The sequence below is a fragment of the Alternaria ethzedia genome, assembly GCF_023757985.1.
Source record: "Alternaria ethzedia strain BMP 0044 chromosome Unknown scaffold_41, whole genome shotgun sequence".
Classification (NCBI taxonomy): domain Eukaryota; kingdom Fungi; phylum Ascomycota; class Dothideomycetes; order Pleosporales; family Pleosporaceae; genus Alternaria; species Alternaria ethzedia.
The window spans coordinates 191,837-208,099 of record NW_026056234.1 but is presented as its reverse complement, the minus strand read 5'-3'; the positions used below and the strand labels follow the sequence as shown (position 1 = coordinate 208,099).

General features: G+C 53.1%; 5 protein-coding genes across 5 annotated transcripts; 3 read left to right on the top strand and 2 right to left on the bottom strand.

The window, feature by feature from the left end:
- Positions 1–52: 52 nt before the first annotated feature.
- On the bottom strand, positions 53–4,955 carry J4E87_010007 (uncharacterized protein; the record flags this gene model as incomplete). The annotated part of the gene is made up of 3 exons (XM_049381581.1): positions 53–426; positions 476–4,613; positions 4,689–4,955. The coding sequence occupies 3 exons, from the start codon at positions 4,953–4,955 to the stop codon at positions 53–55; spliced, it is 4,779 nt and encodes a 1,592-aa protein (XP_049228729.1).
- Positions 4,956–5,708: 753 nt separating this feature from the next.
- On the top strand, positions 5,709–6,317 carry J4E87_010006 (uncharacterized protein; the record flags this gene model as incomplete). The annotated part of the gene is made up of 1 exon (XM_049381580.1): positions 5,709–6,317. One exon carries the CDS (start codon positions 5,709–5,711, stop codon positions 6,315–6,317), a length of 609 nt encoding a protein of 202 aa, XP_049228728.1.
- A 1,509-nt stretch (positions 6,318–7,826) lies between these two features.
- On the top strand, positions 7,827–9,517 carry J4E87_010005 (uncharacterized protein; the record flags this gene model as incomplete). The annotated part of the gene is made up of 3 exons (XM_049381579.1): positions 7,827–8,075; positions 8,125–8,236; positions 8,292–9,517. 3 exons carry the CDS (start codon positions 7,827–7,829, stop codon positions 9,515–9,517), a joined length of 1,587 nt encoding a protein of 528 aa, XP_049228727.1.
- A 2,502-nt stretch (positions 9,518–12,019) lies between these two features.
- Positions 12,020–12,937, bottom strand: J4E87_010004 (uncharacterized protein; the record flags this gene model as incomplete). Its single annotated transcript, XM_049381578.1, has 1 exon — positions 12,020–12,937. One exon carries the CDS (start codon positions 12,935–12,937, stop codon positions 12,020–12,022), a length of 918 nt encoding a protein of 305 aa, XP_049228726.1.
- Positions 12,938–15,195: 2,258 nt separating this feature from the next.
- On the top strand, positions 15,196–16,005 carry J4E87_010003 (uncharacterized protein; the record flags this gene model as incomplete). Its single annotated transcript, XM_049381577.1, has 1 exon — positions 15,196–16,005. One exon carries the CDS (start codon positions 15,196–15,198, stop codon positions 16,003–16,005), a length of 810 nt encoding a protein of 269 aa, XP_049228725.1.
- Positions 16,006–16,263: the final 258 nt, after the last annotated feature.

Sequence of the window (16,263 nt, the reverse complement as noted above, 5' to 3'; positions counted from 1 at the left end):
CAATCTCCCTTTCTTCTCAGGATCTCCACTACTCCTCTCATGTCTCCTTCACCTAAAACCTAACACCCACGATCTCGTCACGATAATCCTCCCTAGTCATGCTTGCGTGCTCCTCGAGATGCTTCTGCGCTTCTTCTTTGAACTGAATCTCATCCCAATGGTAGTCGAGCGTGACGACGGCATTGATAGGATCGCTGAACTCAGGCACGAGCAGTAGTGAGTAGATGGTATCGATAACATCCTTGGTAGAAGTATCCAGCGTCCAATTGCGGTCCAAGATCGAATGACAGATGCGTCCATGACGGTTGATGTTTGGGTGGTAGATGGGTGTGATGAAGCGTGCTTCTGGCGGCGACCTCGGATAGTTGTTGCCCATCTCCAGGTAGAGAAGAAAAGTTCCACCAGCATAGGTACTATCAGGTGGCCCTATTGATAATTAGCATCTTCTCGAACAGGACGTCAGCGCGTGCCTTACCTTGCATAGCAATCTTCCAGAGCCCCATGTTCGACTCGCACACGTAGACATCGTAGTACGGGTGCGGCTTTGCGCCTGAGTTGCGAATTTCGTTGTGAATCCTGCTCAGGCGCACATTGTTGTCGGTACGAGTGACTGAAGCGCTTTTGCTGAAGTGGCCAAGCTCAACAAAAGATTCAGTGAGCTGAGGGTGCTGCTTACGGTCTGGAAACTCGTCGCGACTAACCTTTTCGATCTTACCCATGTCTTGGGCAAGACGGAATTGGTAAGTGCTTGGGTTCGCCATAAACGAAGTATGACGCACAGACCTCGCCGGCGACTTGTCTGGACGCTCCAAGAGGGAAAGGACAGGCTCCATTTCACAGATCGCCATAGCGTCTTCAAGACTCTCTGGTTGGAACGCGTAGCCGCCGGTCAAGTAGGATATTGTCTTGAGATCAGTGTGATCGGCATCGGTGCCCAGGCAGAAAGAGTCCACGACGATACCTTTTCGGAAAAGGCCCGAAGGCAGTTCATGAGCCCGGTTGTTGGATTTGTTGTCTTCGCCATCAGAGATGACAACGATTCTCAATCTCGCATTCGGGTACTGTGTCGCGTACTCTTGGAGTTGATCTTGCGCAAGTAGAATACTATCCCAGACGGCCGTATCACCAGTAGCCCGCATGTCGTTGAGCTTATGACGGAAATTCTCGACAGAGTGGGTGATTGGCTGTAGCAAGGAAGGCTTGGTGCTGAAAGTGACCAGCCCGATGCGTGTCTGGTAGTTGTATGCAAGTAGTCGATTGATGTAGGCATCGAACATCTGTTTCAAAACATCAAGACGGCTAAGTCGAACGCGATAGTTGGACAGGCTTGATGCATGCTTCAGGCATAGTTTGAACACATGCGGACGTCTTAATTCGTCTCCACCACGAGTGTCTTCTTGTGGCGATAGTGACAAGCAGCTCTCGTGAGACACTCTCCCTCTCGAGTCTTGGGTGTTGAAATACGATGAGATCGGTGTCCAATGCGCGTGGATAGGGGTACCGTTGTACCAGCCATCACCGGTGTCCCGCATTCTGGTCCAGAAGACAAAAGGTTCTTCAACGCAAGACGTCGACCGCTCCGTGAACCTGTGGCGATAATATCGGAATACCGTTGATGCTAGAGATTGCGTAGACAGCTTTGGTACCCAGTAAGATACTACAGGGCTTTCATGACAATCACCGCGGTAGATCTTGACAAGGCACAGTTCCTCCACGTCTCCTTCCCTGGTGGAAGCCATCGGGGTTGTTGGCGTAACGAAGACCTCGTGCGCAGCGTCGATCACAGCCGCGACGGGTTCTTCGGTGGCCGGAACTTGAGCATTCTGATGTCGTAGCTCGTAGCTTGCATATCGGCCCTTGACTAAACGAAAGGCAATTTCCCACAATTCTATCGCTTTCAGATCACGTGGTACATCCATCGAGCGTGTCTCCAAGGGTGATCTGAGAGTAACGCGAAGTGTCTGCGAAGGGGCACTTGCTCTCGCGCCATGTAACGCGTACTTGGACACAATATCCGAGCCGTTTAGATACGCGACAATTCGTTCCTGTAGTTCCACGTTGGGTCGCAGGTCGTTGCTGGGAAGAATTAGGTTGGTGAATGGCGAACGCTCATTAGTACGAAGCCATCGTTCGATTTCTCCGCGCTCGTAAGTGAAGTTGTCCACGGTAGTCACGGGATCCTGCATTATATCGTTGCTAATCGGGCAGCAATACTCTCGCGGTATCTCAAACTTGGGACAAGTCGTAACTTTCCTTGGGAGGTTTTGGTAGATCTTTGGAACTTCGTCGCCTGGCTTCCACAACAACGGATCCGATACAGATGCATTACCCACACAAGTCATCAGCCAGGCACAAAGTAGGCTTCTATACTTCTTCAGACGGAGAGACCGGTTATTGAGAACGTTTATGTCGTGGTCAATCGATGTTGACTGGCTGCGGAAGGACGATCGGCTGGCTTGTTCTCTAAGCTTCTCCAACTTTTCCCGTTCAGCATAGATCTGTTGATCGTGGAGTTGCGTAAGGATGTCCAGCACCTTCTCGGCATTCTGACGGCAATGGTAATCGTCTGTACCTGTGCCAATGATGGCAAGGAAGTCATCGTACGACTCGTGGGACCTCAGATACTCTTTCAGTTCATCGGGGCCGGCCAGAAAGAAAGCAGGATTCTCCGGAAGCAGAGTTTGAGCCGCATGCTCAGCTGACTGTATCTGTCGCTGGGTCTCTTCGTCGGCGTCTTCACTGTGTTGTATGTCGATGAAGCCACAGCGGTCATTCATACTGGAGCTGAGGTCCACGCATATCATCGTCAGCTCTTCCGGGTCTGTCAGCTTGCGATGGTGATCGCCGTATGCCTCGAAGACGAGTGTTCCATCAGCCTTACGTTGGGCAAGGATTGGCTCTAACAACCGAGTGATGATCGAAACATCCACTACCTCTTCTTCGTGTGAGCTTGATGGCCGGGCGATGAGCATGTCTTTACCAGCCTCTGCGCAGCCCGCACGACCCAAATATGCAGCAAGGAGGCCATATCTATCCAGGGTCAAGACAGGAGCCGAAACGGAAGCTAGACTTGCCGGGGGTGCGACGCTCAGTCCATTGCGACTACAGAGACTGGCCAGATATGTGAGATCTGTCCACTCTGCAGGTGAGATGACTTTACCGATGTCGCCGCCGTCCATATAGCGAGTGTTGGTCCTGATCGCATCGAGGTTGAACACTAAGACTTGTTCCCTGGCACCGCCTGACAGTTTAGCAATCCGGTCCCAAACCGGATCGGGTGCCAGTACCTTCTTTGAGGCGTTTTCAATCGTCCATCTAAGAAGTCCTTGTTCCTTGAATGCTTCATAGAAACCAGCACTGGCGAGACCGTTGGTCGTCTGCACAGCCTCCGATAAGACGGGCTGCGAGGTAATGAAGTTTCGCAGGTCGTAAACTTTCATGCCAACGTAAGGTAGCCTGGAATCTTGCTTGGTGATCTTCAGCTGTTTCGCTTTCTCCAGTATGAGACCGAACAATAGACGAGATCCTTCGAAGAATCGCTTGGGGTCAGAACGGACCGTTAGCAGTGGGACGACCTTCTTCAGGATCTCGTATAGGCACTGTGTCAACGCGGCACGTTCTGGAAGTTTGGGGGTCTCGCCGCGCGTTAGGATGCGTACAGCTCGAACAGCAGGAGGAAACTGTGTCAGGAGGTGGACTACCCTCAGGACTGCATCTTCCCTTCTCAACTCCATGCCTCCAACGAGTTCGGTGAATATACGCAATGTCGACAGAAGACTGGCAAGTCCGCGCTCGGTGTGACCGATGCGGTGTTTCCAGGCCTCTGACTTCTTGAAGATAGCGGCCTTACCTCGACCGAGACTCTCATTCCGACCCAGCGTCCATCGCTGCACGGCGTAGATATTGAGCACACCGTTGATAGCGCAATCTTCCAGTCCAGCGGCTTCGATGGTGAGTTCAGCGTTATGTGCGGTGATGTTGATAGGGCATTCGGATGTGTGCACGTCGAGAACTAGGGTTCGTTGAGTAACATCGTCTTCAGCGTGTTCAAGGGTACTACGCGAACGGCATCGCCACGAGCAGATAGCCATCACTGGAGCTTTGAGATAGTTTTTATCCCCGTCAGATTGATCGCTCGCGTCCTCGATGCCACCGACAGTGTTGATGACCTTTCCAGTAAGATCTTGGTGCAGGGTGTTTATCATGTGCGAGTTCGTCGCTTGCTGAATCGTGCTAAGTTTCATGTCCTTTACTGGGATAGCGACGACGATGTTGTTGGAATGGACTACGATAGCTGTACGAAGAGCATCGTAGTCCCCAGTTCCGTTGACGTTGGGGACAGCACTTTCGTCGATCGACTGAGCGAGCCTACAATTACACTCCAGAGCTGGACAGCCAGTATGCTTCGTCGAGAGCCCCAGATGTTCTCGAACGACACCCTTCAATCGCAACAAAGTGCAGGTGGTCGATACATGCGTGGATACCATGGGAATCTCTTCGAAATTGGAATGAGCCAACTCTGGGGTGATGACGCGAACGCGTATTGTCCTGTCTTTTTCGCCAGACGTGGCCAGCTCCGATGGAAGCGATGAAGCGGGCTTCTTATCGTGAGTCTAGAGTGAATTAGCGTCTTCCGCACATTCAGAGTTCCTGGCAATTTAAACAAAATGAACTTGCCGTCGACTTACATCGATGATTGCGTATACAATCTCTTCGGGGTTGGGTAAGACGTCGGACAAAAGATCTTCAATATCCAGCATTGGCCCATCTTCTCCTTTGAGATGCAGAGTAATTCGGGGCTCCTTCGTGTCGGTGATTCCCAATTTGTCGGCCAAGGTCGGTAACCGTGATATGATGCCATCGTGTAAGGCCGAGCAGAGCTGAGATGGGGAAAGTACAACGAGTAAGCTCGCTCTACGCCCTCCAGCTGCGACGTTAACCGTGTATCTTGCCATGCTAGGCGTGCGCAGGTAGTTGAAATTGCTGATGTTGAGCCTGTGGTAAGGTAGAGGAAGAAGTTGGTAGGCCAGACGTGGATTAGTTATAATAAGTTAGTATGCTCATGTGCGCTTGTAGCAAGCCAGTGGACAATGGAAGACAATGGTTATGAAATAAACAGTGTTTGTTCAAAGTCATGTCTTGAATACACAAACAGATCGATAGACATGGAATCCAGGTGAGTTGTCTTGGAGGATGGTAACAGACCGTAAGGTACAGGCACGGCCGGTGCGAAAGCACAGGGGTAAACGAGACGCATGGACAGATTGAGTTGATCCAGGGATATGCGACAAAAGCGGTTCTGGTTGGATTGTCAAGTTTGTAGCATCAGTAAGACAGACAAGGCCCACAAATTCATGGTATTGATAGGAGAAGAAGAATGCGGTGCATTGTACTCGTGTAGCCGCGCAACCTTACGCTGACGTCGTGGCATCATGGCGTTTGAGAGCGTATCAATAAGGCCTGAGACTAATGGAGATGAGAGTGATGGGTAGCAGTCGGATGTGATGAGAGAGTGAAGTTAGATGAAAGCGACAAGACACGTGTTAGCGCGCATTGGGGCTTATCGATAACGTCGCCGGGGAATTATCCAACTGTCCTCATGGCCCTCCACCAAACCACGACTTGCGCCAACCTGTCCTCTACCCACGCACATATCGCTACGGTCCCATAAACGTCCCACTCCAGCATACATCAAGCAGACATCAATCATGGAGTCACCGGACACTTTCACGCTCCTCCCCCTCGAGATGGACCCGCAAACCAGCACCATCACCGCATCCCAAAGCACCAGCAACGCCCTCCAGACCGAGCTCGACGCCCTAAACAACCTCCACAGAAACCTCCTGCACGTCGAAACTCCCACGGGCACACCGCCGCCTCCTGTCCCCGTCAACCCCAAGCGCTCCGCCCAGATCAACAAGCTGCGCGAGTCGGGCAACGCCGAGTTCAGGAAAGGAAAGCCCGAAGAGGCGGGCAAGCTCTACACCCTCGCAATCGACATGGCGCTCGCACGTCCGGCATGGGAACCTTCAGGTCTCGTCAGGGAAGAAGTCTCTGGACTGCTCAGCAACCGCGCACAAGCAAACATGGCACTCAAGAACTGGGCAGAGGGCGCAGTAGACGCAGAGGCCAGTGTGGAGATGAAGAAGGTGGGCAACGCCAAGGGCTGGTGGAGGCGGGGCAAGTGTCTGCTCGAGATGGGCAGGCTGGACGAGGCAGAGCAGTGGGTCAAGCAAGGATTGGAGTTTGAGGCAACAGAGCAAGATCTCGTCAACTTGAGGGACGAGATCGAGAGGAAGCTGAGAGGCGAGGTTTAGGTTGTTCTCGCCAGCGATCCGTTTGAGCACATGACTTATGGAGGACTTCCGCCTCGTCACTTGTAGGATTTGGACTAGACGGAGGCGCAAGCTGGGGCAGAGGTATACGATGGCATTGTGCTAGTGGCATTGCTAGTAGGTCTTTATGATACGAGCATGTGCAGTGGGAGGATGGGCATTGGCAAGGCGTTTGGCGCTGGAAGGCGTATACCACACTTGAGCCTATCGGGCTTTGAGGCATTCATAGCGAATCCATTGGACTGAATTTCCAATAATCAGGTTTCTCTCTTTCGTGCGCGTGATATTCAGTGTACCGAGCCCATCGAAGTTGTCACGATCCATGGTACGCCTGCCAAGCTTTTCGTAAAGTGATCCCACTTATGAGTCGCGCGCACCCCTTCCGACTACCATCACACCAGAGAGTGACTGAACAACATTGCGCCTCACCATGAACGACTTTTTACCAGGTCAAGAGCGCGCAATAAGCACAGTCCCCTCTCACCGGCTCAGACACAGCAGACAAGCACCATCCCACGCTTCTCCTCACCGTCACAAGCCTAGATCAGAAACACCTCACTCATTCCATGCACCAAATACACATACCCTACATAGCACTTCTGCACACCTACAGTACAGACTTGCTTGTCCGAAGGAGTCAAACGGGCCGTTGTAGAACGCAAATCTACCTGGTCGCACAGGACCAGCAATTTCTCAAGAGGGTATCAGGGGGCATTTCACCGCAACGGACGTAGGGTATGCTAATTTGGTGTTTGGATGTGAGTGAGGACGACGCCGAATTGTTCCCAGGCTCCTGCGCTGCTGCCGCGTGTGGGGTTTGAGGTTGTTCGTGCTCGGACATGTTTGGAATTTTGGGTAGAGAGAGATTCCAAGAACTTGTAAGGACTTCACGTAGAAGAATGATGAGCGTTCTCCCGGTGACCCACGATGATTTGGTAGGGCTGGTTCTTCGGGGGCTGGATCTAATCTTCGGGCTGATAAGACGATCTGATAAAAGTTTCTGTTCTACACCTTTCCTTCTTGGGATTGGCGTGGTGAGCCGGGCGTCGAACTTCCCGAATACAGAATTACGACCGCGACTCCTGGAAAGTTCAGAAAAGAACAACAATCGAAATAGACTCGTCGGCAAAGTCCTTGCAGTTCATTCGGTTACTAAAACCGTTCTCCTAAAACATAACTACAACACCACAATGTGATGACCACACAAACCCAACAACCTCCGCTATCGCACCCATCACGGTAATCTCCCGGTGGTATCATCCCATCGGCGTATACGAAGACGCACAGTCTCACACAGTGGACCCAACCTACAACTCGATGCTACCAAGCCAAAACGGCCCGCAAAGGGACCCGTCTTCGCCCTGAAGCGGAGCCATGTCGAGATTTTCCTTTCCCGTTCGGCAGTACTAAAATGGGATCGTGGGCGCCGTCTTAACGCAGGGACAACGCTCTTTTTATCAGATCATCTTTCACCTGCGATAAGGAAGGGCGATGGCTGCACGACCTGATTCTGTGAGGTCGGTGGACAATGAGGGCCAGAGGCCGATTGAGTCTGAGAAGAAGGTTGGAGAGGTAGTGGAGTGTAGTGATGCGGAGTCTGAGGGGCGGGGTGGTAGCGATAGAAGCGAGGCGATTCCGTTGAAGATGAAACTTATTGCTATTCTTTTGGTTACGGCAACGGGGTTTGGGTCGCATTGGAGTAGTGGTGTTACTGGTGCGATGAAGAGTACGGTCAAGAAGGTATGATTTACATGATTGCTGCTATGGTTACTCAGCTAACATGGAATAGGAATTGCATATCAACAACGCGCAGTACTCCGTGCTGGAAGCTAGCGAGGACTTCATGAAGACAGCCCTGATTCTTGTGAGCGGTCTTGTCACCGATAGGATTGGTGGTGCAAGTTCGTCTCCCCTCTCCTCTTATGTTATGTCGACGCTGACATGAAATCTTGGTAGGCGCCATGCTCTGGGGTAACGCCATCTACAGCATCGGTGCCATCTTCATCGCAGCCGCCACAACCGTCCGCTCGTACAAGTTCATGATCTTCGGATCCATCGTCCAAGCATTCGGCGACATAGCCACGCAAGTCGCGCAGTACAAAGTCTTCAGCTCCTGGTTCGCACCATCCAATGGCTTCGCATCAACACTAGGTTTCGAACTCGGCATCGGCAAGATTGGATCCTTTGTCGGAAAGGCTACGGCGAACGTCATTGCGAAGAACACTGGCGACTTCAGCTGGGTGTATTGGGTTGCCGTCTTCATGAACCTCTTCACGAACGTTACCACTCTTCTTTACTGGTTCTTTACGCGCTGGTGCGGTAAGAAGTATACTGGCACGGCCGATCCTGCGACGGGCGAACAGCTCACGGAGAATAACAAGAAGTTCGAGTTTGGAAAGGTTTTGCGACTTCCATGGACTTTCTGGAGTATCGTCGCTTTTTCCCTCTTCCAGACCAGCACCGCCTCTGTCTTTGCTCAGAACGCGACTGAGTTTGCTGAGCAGCGCTTCGACATGGATGCCGTCAAGGCTGGCTGGTACTCCTCCCTGGCGCAATACCTGGGCTTCTTCCTCGTCCCAATCATCGGCATCTTCGTAGACATCCTGGGCAATCGCATCACCCTGATGCTTGTCTGTGGCTTGGGCATGCTCCTATCCATGTGCCTGGCAACCTGGGGCCCGACATACTCCGGCACCGCAGCTTCATTCGGCATCTACGGTGTTGCCTCCATGTTTGGTCCGACTGTCATTATCGACTCGATTCGTACGTCGATGTGGTACCAAGAAGTCTTCGGCTCTGGCTATGCTGTCAAGATCGCCGTCAACAACGCCATGTCCATCATCATCCGTATCATCACGGGTGTCATCCAGGATCGCGATGACAACTCCTACGATAATGTTGTTATCGTATATGTTGTACTTTCTGCTTGCTCGGTCGTGGTCGCCGCGAGTATGTTCGTCGGCTGCTTCTGGACGAGCGATCTCGGGCATCTCCAGTGGACTAGGCGCCAGCGCATTAGGAAGGGCGAGATCATCAATGTGCGGAGGAAGGAGTTTGAGTGTGGTTCTGCTGGTGAGAGGAACAGGAAGATCAGCCTGTCGTTGTTCGTTGCGCTATTGTTCTTGGTCGTCGGTTCGTGGGCGGCGTACTTTTGGGGTGTTGCGACTGGCAACAATGTTTGAGGCTGGAAGACCGATTGTCAATATCAATGGGAAGTTATTTCCCTCGCGAAAGACATTCACAGCTGTACCAGTCGTATCTAATCATAGTTCCAACATACCTATGTCGATCCGATCCCAGCGCTTTCGTATGTCAACTTTCAAAGAAGATAAACGCCCAAGAGCCTGCATCATCTTTAAATTACTTCCTTTGCACATTTTTCTATTCATGCAGTCTGCAGACCTATTCTCTCTTTTCTTGTTTCAAGGTGATCGCATAGACCTATACGCAATGAATTCCCCCCGCTTCAAATGGAACGACGGGTGACAGGCCAAGCGGGCAGGCGAATCCGACTTTTCCATCCTCTGAGTGGCCTCCTTACTTTCCTGCCATAATATCCAGGCTCTTTAGTTCCATCGTTTGGAGGGTGACGGCGGACTAAGCCATATATTTCGTAGGTAATGCCGTCAACCTCATACCACCAGCAGTCTTTTGTTGGTTTCCATTCGGCCGGCTCAAAATATCCTAAATCCCGTTCCACACCCACGCTGTAGGGAAGTAGTTCTTTCCTCTTTAGTTCCATGTTTTGATTTGGAGCTTCGGGGAAATAGCCCATCGCTTGAATATAGGGGTATACGTCAGGTCCGGGTCGTTTGCTACCAAACTTTTGATGCCAATCGTAAGTCGCCTTGACCCAGACGTCGTATAAGAATGCATCCAGGCTTGTGGACACTATACTCCAGCTTCTCCCTAATTCCACTAACGCGTTTTGATACTCAGCATAAGAGTGAGACAGGTCTCCCACCAACTCTTCCGTTCTTGAAGTTGTCCATGGGGTGACTCGAAGGTACGTTTGGATGGCTCTTCGTCTCTGGGTCACAAATTCTTCGTAAAAAATGGCCATCACATCGAGTAGAAGTACCTCCAAGGATCTTGCGTAGTTGATTGTGAGTCGCTGTTCTTCTTCCACAAGCCCCATGAACCCGTAAACCTTATCGCGAGGATCCTGACAATGACTTTGGCTAAACAAGCGAACAGCGTGTAGAAGCGTCATCCAGATATCTGGAAGATGAGATTTCACCAGATAACTCGCAGGTATCGGAGGGACGCGATACTGAAATTGCCCGGCTATTGCACACAGATCACTCCAATCTACCCAGACAGGACCGGCGGAGGGATGGTTGTATAGTACCTTCTTCTTATCTGACAAGATGATTTCCTGCACAATCCAGACGCGAGTGAAATAATCGTTTCGCGTAATAGACGTCACATAAAGCAAATCGCTTTCCCTGGAATATACCAGTCGGTCTTTGGTGTCTCTCAAAGCAAACGGCACATCTCGGTTGTTGTGAATGTTTCCAAGCCAGATGATGGTCTCATGGCACCTGGAGTAGATCGATCCCATCATTCCAACCTGATGGTTTCTCTCTTTGACGCTGGTCTGGTCGATACAGATCTGGTCTATCCAAAGGTACTCGTCTCCCATCGGCTTCCATACATAATCGTCCCCCGCTGGTGTCCAATCGGCATATTTGTCCGTAGGCTCCCACGGGAAATCGTCCTCTGTCGTCATAACATAGGTTTGGAAGAATTGAAACAAATTTTCTCTGATACTGAGGGGTTCGCCGTTGACCGAGATATTGAACTGTGGTGATGGTGGGCCCCAGGTATAGGAAAGAGCGACGAAAGGTGGCGCGCTGCTCAATTCGAAAACTGAGATATCGAACTGCAGTCGGTTGTTCTCATCCAAACGCAGCTTAATAAGACGGATTTGCTGGGTGGATGTGTCCAAGGGTTGATGTCGATACATTTTTATCGGCCCCATCTCGAACGACTTCATACTTTCTTCACGGTCCACACAAGCCTTCTGATGTTAGCTTCGCTAAGCCTCTACGCCAGAGAGCAGGGCATCTACGCACCGGCGCATCCATAGTGGCTCATTCGAAGGTGACTGGGGCTACTAGGTATGCTGTATATCGGGATGAGAGTCTGTAGCCGCGTCCCTCGTCGCGAGCTCGGGCATCCAGGCGAGTCAAATATCTAGGTAGCGATTGTATCGGACTGTCGTTCAGTGAGGCTTGGAAATGGAATCGAAGTGCATTCTAGTTGCAGGATTTGCGAAGAACTGGGTATGCTATGGCCGGTTTTGCTTTTGCTGGATTGTGGCGGAGCTCATCCGAGGGGCATCATGATGGTGGCTTAGGCAGCAAAGGCCGGCCTGATTCGCTTAGCGAAAACCTGGCGGCCATGCAAGGCCGCCTCAATTAGTGAAGCGCGAATGCGGAGCTGGTAGATAACTAAACGACTTCGGTTCAGTTGCTCACCTCGGCATAATCTACAAGGGCAGCGGTTTGATCGCCTCGAGCGAAGCGCCACAATAAACAAGAATTGAGCATCTGAGGAATACACTGCATTCTCCGACTATAGACTCGTCACGTTAGACGACATCGAAGTTGTCCGGGTATATCCAAGGTACCATACCAAATAGACCTCGCAGCAACAACATCTACCCCAACCCAGTGTCTTCAGCGCTTGAACAAACTCAACAACTTCCCCTTATCATTCTCACCCACGCCAGCACCAGAACCCACCAGGATGCACCGCATAACAGCACCGTACAAGATATCAATCATCTCATCCCTCGCAGCCACAATCTCGTCCTTCTTAGCCTTGTACTCAGCATTCAACACCTCGATCTTTTTGTGCAAATTCCTGGCGAACTCGGAGTTCTCTCGGGCCAGCTTTGCGCTCTTTGCGGCATCTGTGTACATGGCTACCTTCATACCGTCGTACATGGCGGTCTCAGCTGCCTCTAGTTCCTTGACGAAGCGATCATAGTGGTTGACGACGTTGTTGTCGAAAACGTTGTGTCCCTCTTTCATGGTCTCGACTTCGTCAATGATCTTTTCGGCGGCTGCCATGCGGCGGGTTTGCTTTTCGTTCAGGGATTTGTAGCGCTCGGTGAGTAAGGCTCCGAGCTGAGCGGCTTCTGATACGCCCAGGTCGCAGAGCTTGGTGAGCGTCTTGACGTCGATGAGGTATTCCGTCAAGTTTCCGATACCGTAACTTGGAGTGTAGTCATTGCCGTTGCCGTTGCTACTGTCGTTGCTGTTGTCATTGCTATTGGCGTTGCTGTTGGCATTGCTGTTGGCATTGCTGTTGGCGTTGCTGTTGGCGTTGCTGTTGGCTTTGCTGTTGGCGTTGCTACTGCCGTTGCCGCTGCCGTTGGTGTTGTCATTGCTGTTGCCGTGGCTTGCAGTGTAGATTTTGCTGTTGCAAATACCGTTTCCGTTGCTGGCGCCATTGCTGTTGTCGTTGGTCATGGGGGCCTTTCCTTTGCCTTTATGATGGGATGAGAAATTTGACGGGCCGGCGAAGGTTGGGGACGAGACGATTGGAGGTGAACGCGGTGTGGGCGCAACGGAACCGTTGGCTGAAGGCATACTGGCAGTTTGACGAACAGGTGAGCGAGACGTATACCTGATGAAACCGTAGACTGAATTCATATTAAGATTTTGATAAAGAGGGGCTCGTTAACGATAGCTTTGTGGATGATGTTGGTGTGTAGAACGAAGGATGATGGTGTTGGGAGATGGGTAGGCTTGCTTCACCTTGGTTCCTGCTTGCTGGTCCACTTGAGTTCCTCCGCTCCTCCCTCGACGCTTCGGGTCGCGAGCAGTGTGGAAGTGACGAAGGATGAACAAATGCCACAACGAACTCTGCATTCCTGATGTTGGCCATGACCCAGGACCGCGCACGCTACCAAGCTACCTGTGATCCCGGAAGAGATGTTTGTGAGAGCCTAGTACTTTGTGGAGTGCTGCATATTCTGCGAAACAGTGAATAGATCGGCAATGTTTTCGATGTACCATCATGGATCAACGAACGATGTGTGACAGGAGAATTTCGACATCGATACCAGCACATGAGACGTACTATTCTCCAGATATAACAAGATGAGACATCATAAGCGGTGTAGCACTTCACCTGCCCTCCATGACAGTTATCCGTGGAACGAATATCGACTTGATGCCTCACTGCAGCCTCAGGCATTTCTCACGGACAGCCCTGCCTTGTGTCGTCGGACACATCGGTCTAGGCATGCACCCTGGTAGGCCGGAGTATCACGTAAGAAGCCGAGGCAGGCCCGGAGAGGCGGGGAGGAACGACTGGAGCCAGGGAGGTGGGCTGATTTCTCGGTCTGGAGCCCCCATCTGACGGTAAGCGGCGATGTTGGATCGGCGTCGATGCTCCGCGAAGGATGGAGCATTGATGTGCAGGCAGGTGAGCAGGTGTATGTCGAGGAGGAGTAATCAGGCGCGGGATGTAGGCAAATGTCTCACCGCTATGACTACGCTCTATGTCTGTACGGGTTCGCTGGGAACGGTCAGCAGTGACGTAGTGACGGCAAATGGCGAATTGCGGGGGTTCCAGGTCGCAGCGTGGTTGCACATGTACATCATCTGAGGTCGCATAAGACGTCGAGGCAGGTACAAAGTGCCGACAGGCGTGTGTAAAGCCGAGAGCGTGGACTGGGCTCCCTGGTGCAATTACGGGGTGTGAGGAGAGCAGACATGGTGATGGTTCGCGTGAGGAAAGCAGGCCGACGAGCGCCCATGACCAGTCATCAATACGAGATGGTCAGAGGATAGATTGCTGACGAAGAGGCTGGGTGGGCGAGGAGTGGTCGAGGAAGTGGCGATGCGACTGTGGAAGGCGCGCCAGGCCGGATGAGGAACCATCAACAATCAACAGTAAGAGTGAGGGCAGCGGCAGGGAAGCCGCGTGGGGTGAGAGATCGGCATGCCGAAGCCAAGCCTACAGTAGTCGTGTTATGCTGGTCGTAGGCTAGGCTCACTGCAATCTAGCATGCTAGGAAACAATTGACTACCCCGGAGCCTACTTTGACGTTGGATCGATATGTTGCATGTTCTTACCTTGATGGAATCCGGAGTAGGCTGCGCGATCTGTCTAGTCTTTTCTCTGTATGAGGCGGGCGGTCATGCTGGTGAGTGCTGAGCGGTTGTCTCGAATGTTCGGGCCGTTCAGTGCCGCCCCAGTCTTTATAACAGGTCCGGGTCAGTTTGGTCTGATTGGATACCAACCAGACGGTTCGCAGGTTGCATCAAGTCGAGCGAGCGACTGGGCTGGGTCAGTCTGCTACAAGCGGCGCGCGCACAGCGACTGTTGAGCAGAAGCAAGAGTTAGCGCTCGCCATGGGGCATAGGCGACGGTTAACCGCTGGGTTGCGTTGGTCTTGGGCCGTCGCACGCTGAAGCCCCTTCGCAGCGCATCGCCGTGGAGGGCCAGCCCTGGCCTATTGGATGCAGTCGCGCTAGCCGGTGGGCTGGAAGAGGGAAGCATCTACCCAGCACTCTTGGCGGCTTTGGAGCCGCGAGCAAAACTTCGGTCCCTCCCTCGAGGTCCCGACCTTCTTTGTCTCCTGATGCACTAGCCCGTCTGCTGCGACACTGTCCTGTTGTTGTTGTTTTGCGCCTTTCCCTCACGACTAACGGCCGATCCCCCGACGCCCACGACGACACGGCCGACCGCAATTGCCTCGACTGCTGTGCCAGCCGGAGCTGCACACCCCTCTCCGCCCCCAGGAGCCTCAAAGCCGCGTCCACCGCGTCCAGCAACTGCCGCCTACCAACACGCACCACCCTGCGCCGCAGCCACGTCCTGGCCGCGCACGCCTCCAATGGCCGTACTGGAGAGCACTGCAGTCGCCCGCGACGCCAAACCCGCCCACCTCGCCTCGTCTCCCCTCGCCCGGGTGATGCGCGAGTTCGAGGAGCTCGTCCAGGGCTTCGAGACGGGGCTGCTGCGCTCGCTCGAGGACCCCGCCGCCGACGACGTGAGCACGCCCAAGAGCACCGCCCGGCGCGACGAGATCCGCCGCGAGGCCTGCCGGCTGGCCATCTCAGACCTCAGCAACCAGTACACCCCCAAGTACATCCGCCGGTCGCTCGACGCTGCCGAACTCGAGGGCAAGCGCGTCGAGGACCAGCTGCAGAGCCTCTCGCTCAGCGGCCGCGCTGCCGACGACGAGAGCGACCTGGGCAGCCTGCACAATGGCTACTTCCGCCTTTACTCCACCGAGCTCTTCGACCTGCTCGGCCAGCCCACAGAGCTGCGCTTCGGCACCCTGCGCTTCCACAAAGACACGCTGAGCCTGCCCGAGACCCCCTCGCCGCCCCACGTCACCGTCGAACTCGCCCTCAACGACGCCTTCTTCGTCGCCGACTCGGAGGAGACGCTGCCCTACCACACGTTCCGCCTGCCCACAACGCCCTCGTTACAGAACCGCGGCATACGCAGCAGGAAGTACGACGACGACGGCACCTTTCCCGAATACGACTCGTGGCTGCTCTTCACCTTCCTCGGCAACGGCTGCATCAAGCTCGAGGTGCCCATCGAGATGTGCGCAGACGTCTACGGCGGCTGTCTGCGGGGCCGCGAGAACGAAGAGGTGCTCTTCTGGGGTTTCTTTGTTGACGATGACGAGTAGCGTCGCATCACATTTGCTTGGACTGGAGTTGGTATCAAGAGCTAGACAGGGCTTGGCATTGGAGTTGGGCGCAAAGGACTGGCCTGGTCGGCCGCCGGAACGGGTGCTTGGACATGCATTCACGACTCACGAATTTCCTTAACTGTACCTTCCTCTTCTCATCCCCGCTGCGGGGCCATATTCCCTCACACTTTAGGCCGTCAATCCTGCGCGTCATTACATTCTTTCCAATTGCGTTCTGGGCGGCATTGTGCATAG